This window comes from Panulirus ornatus, chromosome 13 (genome assembly GCF_036320965.1).
Source record: "Panulirus ornatus isolate Po-2019 chromosome 13, ASM3632096v1, whole genome shotgun sequence".
Taxonomy (NCBI): Eukaryota; Metazoa; Arthropoda; class Malacostraca; order Decapoda; family Palinuridae; genus Panulirus; species Panulirus ornatus.
The window spans coordinates 59529518-59546162 of record NC_092236.1 but is presented as its reverse complement, the minus strand read 5'-3'; the positions used below and the strand labels follow the sequence as shown (position 1 = coordinate 59546162).

The window sequence follows — 16645 nt, the reverse complement described above, 5'->3', positions numbered from 1 at the left end:
TATATATGAAATCCCCAATTATGAATGCTTTACCTTCTCAAAAAAGTACAAGATTTATTGCTACATGTACCAACCTGATTGTTCCCTCGTTGTCTTTGTATATTTGATATAGATCATTATAATTCTTCAGAGGAGTATTTATCATCAAAACAACTATGCAGTTCTTTTCTACAGCTACTTCTCCGTTATGTATTGTTTAGATGGGATATCTACTACTGTTTCCAGAAACTTAATGCTAGCGCTTATTAGGAGAGCCAAACCTCCTCCTCCTTTATGTTCTCCTTCCATTCTCACTATCATGTACCCTTCTGGACAGAAAAGATGAAATCTTATATCTTTTGTGAGCTTGGTTTCCACAACTCCAGCAGTACTAAGTGCCTTTCCTTCAAATGATCCTTAAATTCCAAAATTTTATCTTGTATACAAATTCAAGTACATCAGCATTTGTTTCCAATATTTTCAGTGTGCCATTACCATTGTCAAACACTCCTGACCTTTCTGTAACAATGGCAGGGGTGACCTGTCCTCTTGCCTCAGTTGGCATTTCCTGTTTCTTGCTTTCTAACTGTATTTGCTTTTCCTTGTCTTACCTTGGTCTGTTATGCTTTATTAATGCCATACTGAATTCCACCTTCTTTATGAGTTTATTATCCTGTCTTAGTACCTTCTGATTTAGTTTTAAATCAGACATAAACATTATTGATCATCCCTTTATGTCTTGAGTATAACCAATTCTTTCCATCATTACCAAAAGTGTGTCTGTTAATACTGTTAAGTCTAGTTTAATGAGCATTTCTTTTTACCAATTTGCTTTATGTGTTGTGCTTTCTTCCTTTAGTCCAAAAATAATCAAAGATTTACATCTGTCAAGTTCCTGATTTTCTAGTCTTTCTAATTTAGGTGCCACCTATCAAGCGGCTAAGTCTATCAGTTTTGGTTTATCAGTTTCTGTGCCTGTGGCTTTCTCCAAAGCTCCCTTTTTGCTAATAAGAACTGATCCTGTATGCTCTGCTCTTTTCTGAAGTTTTCAACTACTTGGCCATAGATTTTGCTGACGTGTGTGTGTGTGTGTGTGTGTGTGTGTGTGTGTGTGTGTGTGTGTGTGTGTGTGATCACTGTTTGTGTGGTACAAAGAGAGAGTTTTACTCTCTTGTGGCCCATCTCATAACAACCTCATATATGTTCCAGTCTTCCTTTTCATGTACACACACACACACACACACACACACACACACACACACACACACACACACACACACACACACACACACACACATGCACATCTCAGCCTGAGCCAGGTACCCATTTATTAACCAGTCCCAAAGAAAGGATTAACTGCAGAGATAAGCTTTGGGGCAAATTCCATGCCTAGGGTTTGAACCCATACAGGCCCAACCCCAGGCTGTGCACATGGGTGGTGTGTGTGTGTGTGTATGTGTGTTTAATTGCCTAATTTTACTGAATGGAGGGGGAGTTTTACACTCATGAGGCTCCATCTTGAACATTTTATACTGTCATACTACTTCTTAGATTACTGTTTGTTTGCTTCATTTTTGTTGTCTGTCTAATTCTGTTCTACAAGAAGAGTTTTACACTCATAGGGCTCCAGCTCTTGAATGCTCTCTACTATCCTACAGCCTCTTAGATTTATGTATGTTGTCTGCATTAACCATATGTGTGTGTGTGTGTGTGTGTTTGAAATTACCATTATGTATTCATGGGAAGAGAATATTTTGTAGTTGTGATACATTTCTTAGTGTGACATTTCTTATAAAATATTCAGCATTGTATTTTTTTTTCATACTATTCGCCATTTCCCGCATTAGTGAGGTAGCATTAAGAACAGAGGACTGAGCCTTTGAGGGAATATCCTCACTTGGCCCCCTACTCTGTTCTTTCTTTTGGAAATTTAAAAACGAGAAAGGGAGGATTTCCAGCCCCCGCTCCCTTCCCTTTTAGTAGCCTTCTATGACACGCAGGGAATACGTGGGAAGTATTCTTTCTTCCCTATCCCCAGGGATTATTTATATTATTGTATTTATTTGCATGTATTTCATCATTAGTAAATGTTCTGTACATCTATTATTTTATAGTCTCTTTCCCTTTTAGGGAAAATTTTGCTTTTGGAATTTCTTTTTTTTTCTTTTTCTTTCTTTTCCTCCCAATAATCAGCACCCTAACCCTGGTATAATGAAATTGTGTTTGACCAGACTTAAAAAGTCATGTCAGACATCTTCACAAAATGCTGTAGGGTTTAGGGTTTATTGAAGATGAGGCTGTTTTGAAGATGACCCATAATGGTCAGGTCAAAGGCCATTGGAGTGTAGAGTGCATTGAAGATGATGATGTAGCAATAAAAAGGGGGTAGTGAAAATGGCCTTTCACCTTACCTTTAAAGATTAGGTTAAAGGCCAGTGGTGTTGAGGATGTATGAAAGTTGAGGTAATGGTGAAGATGACCTATGAATTGTCTTTAAGGGTGTAATTAAGATGCAATTGGTGGTTTCTCCCCCTATTAAAAATGATGGTGAGTGATGCTGCAGAGGAAGATGTTTTCGCTCGTAAACATTGGTGTTTTTAGTTATTTAGACTTTTGTTGATTGTACCTTATCTTTTTATGTTTTTCATTAATACCCGAGATTATCTGCCCTTCATCACTAAATTCTGTTTCACATTTTTTTGTGTTAGTGTGTGTGTGTGTGTGTGTGTGCGTGTGTGTGTGTGTGTGTGTGTGTGTGTGTGTTTTAATATGTGTATGCATGGGTTAATGTTTGATTACTGCTTTTATGGGTGCATGTGTCTGTATGTGTGTACCTGTATATGTATTTTTTTATTTGTATTGTTTGCTTGCTGAACTTTTTAAGTGTGCTTGTGTGTACAGGTGTGCACATATGCAAAATAGATATTACACAACAGCATATAAATATATGCATAATAAAAAACACACACACGCACACACACACACACACACACACACACACACACACACACACACACACACACACACACACACACACACACTCAATGGACCTCCGTGGTGAAGTGGTTAGCATTACTCAGCATCATGCATACACAGGCTGCCAGGGACCAGACCCCCATAGGTTCTAATCCTGGTTATGGCAACTGGTCCAGAGTCCACCCAGCTGTTCAACTTCCTCCTGGGCCTGGTCGATAAAATTGGTACCTGACCTTAGCTAGGGTGTGTGCATGGTCGTATATACATACATAGGAGTAAAAACATGACGTATGAAGTACGTGGTTAAGATGGGGCAGTAGGATTGTAAAACTCTCTTCTTGTAAGACACAAATAGTAATCACACACACACACACACACACACAGTTTTAAATATATTTTGTTGTTAAGCATTTGTTATGAGCATCTGTCTTCACGTATGTTTTACCTTGGGTTGGTTATGAGCTTCTATCTTGATATATATTTTTACTTAAAGTTTCTCAGATTCTTTTTTGATAGTTTGATTGTTTTTTGCTTTTTAGACACTGATTTTCATCAAGCTTTTTAATTGCTTCTGTACTTATCTTTAATGTTTGCATTTTTCTTTTGTATGGTACTTGAAAAACTTAATGAAAGATTAGATTTGACTGACATAATTGAATAACCATTATGATAATACCATTGTTTCTACTCTATTGGTTTTTTCTTATGACAGTGCGGTTGAAGCGACATTTTATGTGGCGCAATCACCTGTGCCTGGTCTTCGAGCTGTTATCATACAACCTGTACGACCTCCTGCGCAACACTAACTTCCGTGGTGTATCTTTGAATCTGACACGGAAATTTGCGCAACAGCTTTGTACTGCTCTCCTCTTCCTGTCTACTCCAGAGCTTCAGATTATCCACTGTGATCTAAAACCAGAAAATATTCTACTCTGCAATCCAAAGCGGAGTGCGATTAAAATCGTGGATTTTGGGAGTTCTTGTCAAATGGGACAAAGGGTAAGTTGATTAGATGTTATGGAATATTGTATGTAGAGCATCAAGACAAGAAAAGAACTGAGATTGCATGAGGTGCAGGAAAAGTGTATCTGAAAGTAAAGGACTCTTTCTTGAATTTTCCCAAGAAAATTGGAATAATTTTGTGTAGAAGAATATTTAGCTTTCTTGTCATGACTGTTGTTCTAAGGAGTGTTTTAGATGCAAGTTGATGTGCTATTTTTTCTTTTATGTGTATAATTAGTGCAGTATATTATACTTTATGTACTCTGTAAGCAGTAAAGATGTAACAGGTTGTTAGGTTTGAAAATATTATTTATTAAGGATTCGAATATTTTTCAGAGAATTAGATGGATAAACTGTTTCAGAATGCTTTTCTTGTATATGAATTGCTTGATGTAATATTTATATATATGACAGCTAGAGACTGAGTGTGAACAAATGTGGCCTTTGTTGTCTTTTCCTAGTGCTACCTCGCACGCACGTGGGGGGAGTGGGGTGCCATTTTCATGTGTGGTGGGGTGGTGACGGGAATGGATGAAGTCAGCAAGTATGAATATGTACGTGTGTATATATGTACTTGTATGTATATGTTGAAAGGTATAGGTATGTATACATGGGTGTGTGGGTGTTCATGTATATGCATGTGTATATGGGTGTGGTGGACCATTCTTTTGTCTGTTTCCTTGCACTACCTTGCTAACGCGGGAGACAGTGACAAAGTATAATGATGAAAATGAATTTCTTTTTATTATACTTTGTTGCTGTCTCCCATGTTAGTGAGGTAGTGCAAGGAAACAGATGAAAGAATGGTCCAACCCACCCACATACACATGGATGTACATAAACGCTTACACATGCACATATACATACCTATACATTTCAATGAATATATACATGTACATACACAGACTTATACATATATACACATGTAGATATTCATACTTGCTGCCTTCATCCATTCATGTCGCCATCCCGCCACACATGAAATGGCACCCCCCTCCCCCCTGTGCGCACACGAGGTAGCGCAAGGAAAAGACAACAAAGGCCACATTCATTCACCCACAGTTCCCTTTCCACATCCAGGCCCCACAAAACTTTCCATGGTTTACCCCAGATGCTTCACATGATCTGGTTCAATCCATTGACAGCATGTCAACCCCGGTATACCACACCGTTCCAATTCACTCTATTTCTTGCACGCCTTTCACCCTCCTGTATGTTCAGGCCCCGATTGCTCAAAATCTTTTTCACTCCATCCTTCCACCTCCAATTTGGTCTCCCACTTCACATTCCCTCTACCTCTAACACATATATCCTCTTTGTCAATCTTTCCTCACTCATTCTCTCCATGTAACCAAACCATTTCAATACACCCTTTTCTGCTCTCAACCACACTCTTTTTACTACCACACGCCTTTCTTACCCTTTCATTACTTAGTCAGTCAAACCACCTCACATATTGTCCTTAGACATTTAATTTCCAACACATCCACCCTCCTCCACACAACCCTATCTATAGCCCATGCCTCGCAACCATATAACATTGTTGGAACCACTGTTCCTTCAAACATACCCATTTTTGCTCTCCGAGGTAACGATCTCACCTTCCACACATTCTTCAATGCTCCCAGAACCTTCACCTCCTCCCACCACCCGGTGTCTCACTTCTGCTACCATGGTTCCATCTGCTGCTAAATCCACTCCCAAATATCTAAAACACCACTTCCTCCATTTTTCTCCATTCAAACTTACCTCCCAATTGACTTGTCCCTCAACCCTACTGAACCTAATAACCTTGCTCTTATTTGCAATTACTTTCAGCTTTCTTCTGTCACACACTTTACCAAACTCAGTCACCAGCTTCTGCAGTTTCTCACCTGAATCAGCCACCAGTGCTTTATCATCAGCAAGCAACAACTGACTCACTTCTCAAGCCCTCTCATCCACAACAGACTGCATACTTGCCTCTCTCTCCAAAACTCTTGCATTTACCTCCCTAACCACCCCATCTATAAACAAATTAATCAGCCATGGATATATCACACACCCCTGCCACAAACTGATATTCACTGGGAACCAATAACTTTCCTCTCTTCCTCATCATACACATGCCTTACATCCTTGGTAAAAACTTTTCACTGCTTCTAGCAAGTTACCTCCCACACCATAACTCTTAATACCTTCCACAAAGCATCTCTGTCAACCCTATCATATGTCTTCTCCAGATCCATAAATGCTACATACAAATTCATCTGTTTTTGTGAGTATTTCTCACATACATTCTTCAAAAAAAAAACCTAATCCACACATCCTCTACCACTTCTGAAACCACACTGCTCTTCCCCAATCTGATGCTCTGTACATGCCTTTACCTTCTCAATCAATACCCTCCCATATAATTTCCCAGGAACACTCAACAAACTTATACCTCTGTAATTTGAACACCCTCCTTTATCCTCTTTGCCTATGTACAGTGGCTCTATGCATGCATTCTGTCAATCCTCAGGCACTCCACCATGAACCATTGAATATCCTTACCAACCAATCATCAACACAGTCACCTCCTTTTTTTAATAAATTCCACAGCAATACCATCCAAACCCGCCACCTTGCCGGCTTTCATTTTCCACAAAGTTTTCACTATTTCTTCTCTGTTTACCAAATCATTCTCCCTGACCCCTCTCAATTCGCACACCACCTCAACCAAAACACCCTATATATGCCACTCTTATCATCAAACATATTCAACAAACCTTCAAAATACTCACTTCACCTCTACTTGTTATTACTGCCCATTACCCCCCTTCACCGATGTTCCCATTTGTTCTCTTGTCTTACGCACTTTATCTACCTTTGACATTAGTAGATTATGAGTTAATTGGTAGGTGTGTAAAAGATAGACTTTTTGATGTTAATGTGCTGAGAGGGGCAGCTGGAGGGATGTTTGATCACTATCTTGTGGAGGCGAAGCTGAAGATTTGTAGAGGTTTCCACAAAAGATTAGAGAATGTTTGGGAGAAGAGAGTGGTGAGAGTAAGTGAGCTTGGAAAGGAGACGTGTGTGAGGAAGTGCCAAGGGAGATTGAGTGTAGAATGGCAAAAGGTGAGAGCAAATGACGTGAGGGGAGGGGGTGAGGAATGGGATGTATTTAGGGAAGCATTGATGGTGTGCATGAAAGATGCATTTGGCATGAGAAAGGTGGGAGGTGGGCAGATTAGAAAGGGTTATGAATTGTAGGATGAAGAAGAAAGGTTGTTAGTGAAAGAGAGAAAAGAGGAATACTTGTAGGGAAGTAGTTCAAATTACTGGGAGGTGTATAAAAGAAAGTGGCAGGAGGCCAAGAAAAAGGTGCTAGAGGTGAAAAAGAGGGCAAGTGAGAGTTAGGGTGAGAGAGTATCATTAAATTTTAGGGAGGATAAAAAGATGTTTTGGAAGGAGGTAAATAACATGATCGGGGCCTAAACATATAGGAGGTTGAAAGGGGTACAAGGAATAGAGTGAATTGGAAGTATGTGGTATACCGGGGTTAACGTGCTGTCAATGGATTGAACCAGGGCATGTGAAGCGTCTGGGGTAAACCATGGAAAGTTTTGTGGGGCCTGGATGTGGAAAGCTGTGGTTTCGATGCATTACTCATGACAGCTAGAGACTGAGTGTGAACATATGTGTTACTTTTTTTCTTTTCCTCGTGCTAAGGAAAGGGTACCACTTCTGCAGAAGGAAGAGTTGTGGGAATTTGTGAAAGAGTGTGAGGAAGGAAGCACCACACTTGTGTAGGTAGATTCAAATGTGGATTATGAGCAGTGGGTGATTGTTTATGTTTATTCTCCCGGAAACAAGATCATTGAGGAAGAGAGACAAGTGTATTGGGAAGAACTGAATGTGTCAGCAATTTTGATAGTAGTGTTTGAGCATTAATGATGGGTGACTTGAATACCAGAGTGAGTGGTAATGTGGTAGTTAAAGGGTATGACTGATGGGCATAGGGTGAACAGCTTGTGTTCTAAAAATCTGCTAGTAACAAAATTATTTAAAAGAATTGATTGGACATAGTGTGTTTTAGATACTTTCTTTCTATTCTTTCATACTATTCGCCACTTCCCGCATTAGCGAGGTAGTGTTAAGAACAGAGGAATGGGCCTTTGAGGGAATATCCTCACCTGGCCCCCTTCTCTGTTCCTTCTTTCGGAAAATTAGAAAAACGATAAGGGAGGATTTCAAGCCCCCGCTCTCTCCCCTTTTAGTCGCCTTTTACGACACGCAGGGAATACGTAGGAAGTATTCTTTCTCCCCTCTCCCCAGGGATGCATCTATTGTAATTTTTTTATCATTGTGAACATAGCATGGGCAGAGAAAATAAGAAAGGTCACTGTCTCCCATGTTAGCAAGGTAGCGCAAGGAAACAGACGAAAGAATGGCTCAACCCACCCACATACATAAGTATATACATACACGCCCACACACACACATACATACCTATACATTTCAACGTATACATGCCTATACATACACAGACATACATATATACACATGCTCATATTCATACTTGCTGCCTTCATTCATTCTTGTCGCCACCCCGCCACACATGAAATGGCACCCCCCTCCCCCCATGCGCATGCACGAGGTAGCGCAAGGAAAAGACAACAAAGGCCACATTCGTTCACCCAAAGTTCCCTTTTCACATCCAGGCCCCACAAAACTTTCCATGGTTTACCCCAGATGCTTCACATGATCTGGTTCAATCCATTGACAGCACGTCGACCCTGGTATACAACATTGTTCCAATTCACTCTGTTCCTTGCATACCTTTCACCCACCTGTATGTTCAGGCCCCTATTGCTCAAAATCTTTTTCACTCTCCTTCCACCTCCATTTTGGTCTCCCACTTCTTGTTCCTTCCTCCTCTGACACATATATCCTCTTTGTCAATCTTTCCTCACTCATTCTCTCCATGTAACCAAACCATTTCAATACACCCTCCTCTGCTCTCTCAACCACACTCTTTTACCACACATCTCTTACCCTTTCATTACTTACTTGATCAAACCACCTCACACCACATATTGTTCTCAAACATCTCATTTCCAACACACACCCTCTTCCGTACAACCATATCTATACCCCATTCCTCACAACCATGTAACATTGTTGGAACCACTATTCCTTCAAACATACCCTTTTTGCTCTCTGAGATTCTGCCTACTGCTAAATTCACTCCTAGATGTCTAAAACACTTTCACTTCTTCTAGTTTTTCTCCATTCAAACTTACCTCCCAGTTAACTTGTCCCTCAACCCTTCTGAACCTAATAACCTTGCTCTTATTCTCATTTACTCTCAGCTTTCTTCTTGCACACACTTTACCATACAGCCACGAACTTCTGCAGTTTCTCACCTAAATCAGCCACCAGCACTGTATCATCAGTGAACAACAACTGACTCACTTCCCAAGCCCTGTCATCCACAACAGACTGCACATTTGCCTCTCTTTCCAAAACTTTTGCATTCACCTCCCTAACAGCCCCATCCATAAACAAATTCAACAACCATGGATACATCACACACCCCTGCCGCAAAGTGACATTCACTGGGAACCAACCACTTTCCTCTTTTCCTACTTGTACACATGCCTTACATCTTTATTAAAAACTTTTCACTGCTTCTAGCAACTTACCTCCCACACCATTTACTCTTGATACCATCCACAGAACATTTTTATCAATTCCGTCATATGCCTTCTCCAGGTCCATAAATGCCACTTACAAATCCATTAGTTTTTCTATTTCTAAATGTGAATAAGAGCAAGGTTATTAGGTACAGTAGGGTTGAGGGACAAGTCAGTGGGGAGGTAAGTTTAAATGGAGAAAAACTGGAGGAAGTGAAGTGTTTTAGACATCTGGGAGTGTATTTCGCAATGGATGGAAGCGGAAGTGGGTCACAGGGTGGGGGAGGGGTGAAAGTTCTGGGACTGTTGAAAAATGTGTGGAAGGCGAGAACATTATTTTGGAAAGCAAAAATGGGTATGTGTGAAGGAATAGTTGTTCCAACAATGTCACATGGTTGCGAGGGGTGGGCTATAGATAGGGTTGTGCAGAGAAGGGTGGATGTGTTGGAAATGAGATGTTTGAGGACAATATGTGGTGTGAGGTGGTTTCATCGAGTAAGTAATGAAAGGGTAAGAGAGATGTGTGGTAATAAAAATAGTGTGGTTGAGAAAGCCGAGGAGGGTGTTTTGAAATGGTTTGGTCACATGGAGAGAATGAGTGAGGAAAGATTGACAAAGAGGATATATATGTCAGAGATGGAGGGAATGAGGAGAAGTGGGAGACCAAATTGGAGTAGGAAAGATGGGGTGAAAAAGATTTTGAGTGATCGGGGCCTGAACATGTAGGAGGGTGAAAGGCGTGCAAGGAATAGAGTGAATTGGAACGATGTGGTATACAGGGGTCATTGTGCTGTCAATGGATTGAACCAGGGCATGTGAAGCATCTGGGGTAAACCATGGAAAGCTTTGTGGGGCCTGGATGTGGAAAGGGAGCTGTGGTTTCGGTGCATTATACATGACAGCTATAGACTGAGTGTGAACGAATGTGGCTTGTGTTGTCTTTTCCTAGCACTACCTCGCCCACATGCGGGGGGAGGGGGGGTTGTCATTTCATGTGTGGCGGGATGGTGACGGGAAATGAATAAAGGGCAGACAATATGAATTATGTACATGTGTATATATGTATATGTCTGTGTGTGTGTATACATATGTATACGTTGAGATGTGCGTGTGTGTATGTGTATGTATATACATGTGTATGTGGGTGGGTCTGGCCATTCTTTTGTCTGTTTCATTGCACTACCTCGCTAATGTGGGAGACAGCGACAAAGTATAATAAATAAAATATATAAATGTATATATATGTATATGTTGAAATGTATAGGTATGTATATTTGGGTGTGTATTTATATACATGTGTATGTGGATGGGTTTGGCCATTCTTTTGTCTGTTTCCTTGCACTCCCTCGCTAACATGGGAGACAGCGCTGGTGGCTGATTCATGTGAGAAACTGCAGAAGCTGGTGACTGAGTTTGGTAAAGTGTGTGAAAGAAGAAAGTTCAGAGTAAATGTGAATAAGAGCAAGGTTATTAGGTACAGTAGGGTTGAGGGTCAAGTCAATTGGGAGGTAAGTTTGAATGGAGAAAAACTGGAGGAAGTAAAGTGTTTTAGATATCTGGGAGTGGATCTGTCAGCGGATGGAACCATGGAAGCGGAAGTGAATCATAGGGTGGGGGAGGGGGCGAAAATCCTGGGAGCCTTGAAGTACGTGTGAAAGTCGAGAACATTATCTCGGAAAGCAAAAATGGGTACGCTTGAAGGAATAGTGGTTCCAGCAATGTTGTATGGTTGCAAGGCGTGGGCTATGGGTAGAGTTGTGCGCAGGAGGGTGGATGTGCTGGAAATGAGATGTTTGAGGACAATGTGTGGTGTGAGGTGGTTTGATCGAGTAAGTAATGTAAGGGTAAGAGAGATGTGTGGAAATAAAAAGAGTGTGGTTGAGAGAGCAGAAGAGGGTGTTTTGAAATGGTTTGGGCACATGGAGAGAATGAGTGAGGAAAGATTGACCAAGAGGATATACGTGTCGGAGGTGGAGGGAACGAGGAGAAGTGGGAGACCAAATTGGAGGTGGAAAGATGGAGTGAAAAAGATTTTGTGTGATCGGGGCCTGAACATGCAGGAGGGTGAAAGACGGGCAAGGAATAGAGTGAATTGGATCGATGTGGTATACCGGGGTTGCCATGCTGTCAGTGGATTGAATCAGGGCATGTGAAGCGTCTGGGGTAAACCATGGAAAGCTGTGTAGGTATGTATATTTGCGTGTGTGGACGTATGTATATACATGTGTATGAGAAATAATAAATATAATATATATATATATATATATTCTTTCTTTCTTTCGTACTATTCGCCATTTCCCGCATTAGCGAGGTAGCGTTATCAACAGAGGACTGGGTATATATATATATATATATATATATATATATATATATATATATATATATATATATATATATATATATATATATATTTTTTCATGCTATTCGCCATTTCCCGCGATAGCGAGGTAGCGGTAAGAACAGAGGACTGGGCCTTTTTTGGAATATCCTCACCTGGCCCCCTCTGTTCCTTCTTTTGGAAAATTAAAAAAAAAAAAAAAGAGAGAGGGGAGGATTTCCAGCCCCCTGCTCCCTCCCCTTTTAGTCGCCTTCTACGACACGCAGGGAATACGTGGGATGTATTCTTAATCCCCTATCCCCTATATATATAAATCCTCCCCTCTCTTTTTTTTTTTTTTCCAAAAGAAGGAACAGAGAAGGGGGCCAGGTGAGGATATTCCCTCTAAGGCCCAGTCCTCTGTTCTTAACGCTACCTCACTAATGCGGGAAATGGTGAATAGTATGAAAAAAGAAAAAATATATATATTTATTTATTTTTTTCTCGCTGTCTCCCGCGTTTGCGAGGTAGCGCAAGGAAACAGACGAAAGAAATGGCCCAACCCACCCCCATACACATGTATATACATACACGTCCACACACGCAAATATACATACCTATACATCTCAGTGTACACATATATATACACACACAGACACATACATATATACCCATGCACACAATTCACACTGTCTGCCTTTATTCATTCCCATCGCCCCCTTGCCACACATGGAATACCATCCCCCTCCCCCCTCATGTGTGCGAGGTAGCGCTAGGAAAAGACAACAAAGGCCCCATTCGTTCACACTCAGTCTCTAGCTGTCATGCAGTAATGCCCGAAACCACAGCTCCCTTTCCACATCCAGGCCCCACACAACTTTCCATGTTTTACCCCAGACGCTTCACATGCCCTGATTCAATCCACTGACAGCACGTCAACCCCGGTATACCACATCGATCCAATTCACTCTATTCCTTGCCCGCCTTTCACCCTCCTGCATGTTCAGGCCCCGATCACTCAAAATGTTTTTCACTCCATCTTTCCACCTCCAATTTAGTCTCCCACTTCTCCTCGTTCCCTCCACCTCCGACACATATATCCTCTTGGTCAATCTTTCCTTACTCATTCTCTCCATGTGCCCAAACCATTTCAAAACACCCTCTTCTGCTCTCTCAACCACGCTCTTTTTATTTCCACACATCTCTCTTACCCTTACATTACTTACTCGATCAAACCACCTCACACCACACATTGTCCTCAAACATCTCATTTCCAGCACATCCACCCTCCTGCGCACAACTCTATCCATAGCCCACGCCTCGCAACCATACAACATTGTTGGAACCACTATTCCTTCAAACATACCCATTTTTGCTTTCGGAGATAATGTTCTCGACTTCCACACATTCTTCAAGGCTCCCAGGATTTTCGCCCCCTCCCCCACCCTATGATTCACTTCCGCTTCCATGGTTCCATCCGCTGACAGATCCACTCCCAGATATCTAAAACACTTTACTTCCTCCAGTTTTTCTCCATTCAAACTTACCTCCCAATTGACTTGACCCCTCAACCCTACTGTACCTAATAACCTTGCTCTTATTCACATTTACTCTTAACTTTCTTCTTTCACACACTTTACCAAACTCAGTCACCAGCTTCTGCAGTTTCTCACATGAATCAGCCACCAGCGCTGTATCATCAGCGAACAACAACTGACTCACTTCCCAAGCTCTCTCATCCACAACAGACTTCATACTTGCCCCTCTTTCCAAAACTCTTGCATTCACCTCCCTAACAGCCCCATCCATAAACAAATTAAACAACCATGGAGACATCACACACCCCTGCCGCAAACCTACATTCACTGAGAACCAATCACTTTCCTCTCTTCCTACACGTACACATGCCTTACATCCTCGATAAAAACTTTTCACTGCTTCTAACAACTTTCCTCCCACACCATATATTCTTAATACTTTCCACAGAGCATCTCTATCAACTCTATCATATGCCTTCTTCAGATCCATAAATTCCTTTTTTTCTTTCATACTATTCGCCATTTCCCGCGTCAGCGAGGTAGCGTTAAGAACAAAGGACTGGGCCTTTGAGGGAATATCCTCACATGGCCCCCTTCTCTGTCCGTCTTTTGGAAAATTAAAAAAAAAAAGAGAGGGGAGGATTTCCGGCCACCCGCTCCCTCCCCTTTTAGTCGCCTTCTACGACACGCAGGGAATACGTGGGAAGTATTCTTTCTCCCCTATCCATTTGCTTTTCTAAGTATTTCTCACATACATTCTTGAAAGCAAACACCTGATGCACACATCCTCTACCACTTCTGAAACCACACTGCTCTTCCCCAATCTGATGCTCTGCACATGCCTTCACCCTCTTAATCAATACCCTCCCATATAATTTACCAGGAATACTCAACAAACTTATACCTCTGTAATTTGAGCACTCACTCTTATCCCCTTTGCCTTTGTACTATGGCACTATGCACGCATTCCGCCAATCCTCAGGCATCTCACCATGAGTCATACATACATTAAATAACCTTACCAACCAATCAACAATACAGTCACCCCCTTTTTTAATAAATTCCACTGCAATACCATCCAAACCTGCTCCCTTGCCGGCTTTCATCTTCCGCAAAGCTTTTACTACCTCTTCTCTGTTTACCAAATCATTTTCCCTAACCCTCTCACTTTGCACACCACCTCGACCAGAACACCCTATATCTGCCACTCTATCATCAAACACATTCAACAAACCTTCAAAATACTCACTCCATCTCCTTCTCACATCACCACTACTTGTTATCACCTCCCCATTAGCGCCCTTCCCTGAAGTTCCCATTTGCTCCCATTTCTTACGCACTTTATTTACCTCCTTCCAGAACATCTTTTCATTCTCCCTAAAATTTAATGATACTCTCTCACCCCAACTCTCATTTGCCATCATTTGTATTATTTGCTGGCATGTGTAAGGAAAGTATATGGCATGCAGAAGGTTGGAGGTGGGAAGGTGAGGAAGGGTAGTGAGTGGTGGGTTGATGAAGTAAAGTTGCATGATAAATAGAAAAAAAGCTATATGGGTGGTTCTTACATGGAAGGAGTGCTTGTATTGTACCCCTAGGACATAACCAAACATTTCCTTTCTCTTCCCCTTGATCATAATTTCACACATACCTAAAACAACCAGGTCCCTCTCTCCGAACATACCAAATATCTGTCCCTTCTCATTCTGGATACATTCATGCCCGTTCAAACACCCCACCCTAATCTTTCAAAGAGGATGACCATTCCTTGCATGGGTCTTTCTTCTGTTCCCTCTTAGAAATTGAACTACAAGGAGAGAGTATCTCCAGCCCTCTATACCCTCTGCTTTGTTATCTTCAGCATTTTGCAGGGAATATAAGGGTAGTATTCTTTCTCTCCCATCCCCAAAACTATAAGGGTGAGTAAATACAAGAACAGTATAGAATCATTTTTGATAAGACTATTCATTAACACTGAAAAGGCCAAAGGTAGAGGGAAGGGGCCATTTAAAGCTGTGCATTACATGGAAAATTAAAAAACAGAAAAGTGTGATTTACAGGGTTCAAACTAGTTGGGCACAAAATTAATGTCCTGATAATTCATGTGTGGCCTTGAAGAGTGAAAAGTAGTCATGATTTTTTTCATGCTTGATCGCCATTTCATGCTTTAATGAGGTAGCACCAAGAACAGATGAGGAAAGGTATCTTCTGCTCACATTCATTCTGTAGCTGTCATATGTAATGCATTGACACCACAGCTCTCTATCCACAACCAGGCCCTACAGACCTTTTCATGGTTTACCCTGGATGCTTCACATTCCTTGGTCCAGTCCACTGACAGAATGTTGACTCTAGTATACCACATTGTTTCAATTTCACTCTATCTAGGGCATGCCTTTCACTTTCCAGCATGTTCGGGCCCCAGTTGCTCAAAATCTTTTCCACTCCATTCTTTCATCTCCAGTTTGGTCTCCCCATTCTCTTCGTTCCCTCCACTTTTAACCTTTATATCCTTTTCTTCAATCTTTCCTCACTCTTTCTTTCTGTATGTGCAAACCTTTTCAGCACACACTCTTCTACTCTCTCGTCCGTACTCCTTTTTATAACCTTACATCTCGCATACTCTTTCAGTACTTATTCAGTCAAACTATTTGACCACATATTGTCCTCAAACATTGTATTTCCAAGACATCCACCATCTTCCACAAAGCCTTAGCTATAGCCCATGTCCTGCATCCATGTGATATTGCTGGGACTGCTATTCCTTCAAACATAGCCATTTTTGCCCTCCCAGATAATGTTTTCTCTTTCCACACACTTCATCACTCCAAGAACCTTTGCCCGTCTTCCACCCTATAACACTTTTGCTTCCATGGTTCCATTTGTTGCCACTAACAATTTTGCCCCCTCCCCCTCCCCTGCCTTGTGACTCACTTCCATTTCCATGGTTCCATTTGCTGCCAAGTCCACACCCAGATTTCTAAAACACTTCAATTCCTCCAATTTTTCTCCATTCAAACTTACATCCCTACTAACTTGTCTCTCAACTGTACTGAACTTAATGACCTTGCTTTTCGCCACATTTACTCTCAACTTCCTCCTTTCACACACTCTTCCAAATTCAGTCACCAACTTCAGCAGTTTCTCTCTCAAATCAGCCATCAGTGCTGTAT

General features: G+C 41.4%; 1 protein-coding gene across 2 annotated transcripts in view; it reads left to right on the top strand.

Moving 5' to 3' along the window:
* The window catches only part of LOC139752947 (dual specificity tyrosine-phosphorylation-regulated kinase 1A-like), a 116487-nt gene that overhangs the window by 81402 nt on the left and 18440 nt on the right, over positions 1 to 16645 (top strand). For both annotated transcript variants that reach the window (XM_071669055.1, XM_071669054.1), the window contains exon 6: positions 3668 to 3954. In XM_071669055.1, coding sequence (XP_071525156.1) covers positions 3668 to 3954 — 287 coding nt within the window. The remainder of the gene's footprint in view (positions 1 to 3667; positions 3955 to 16645) is intronic.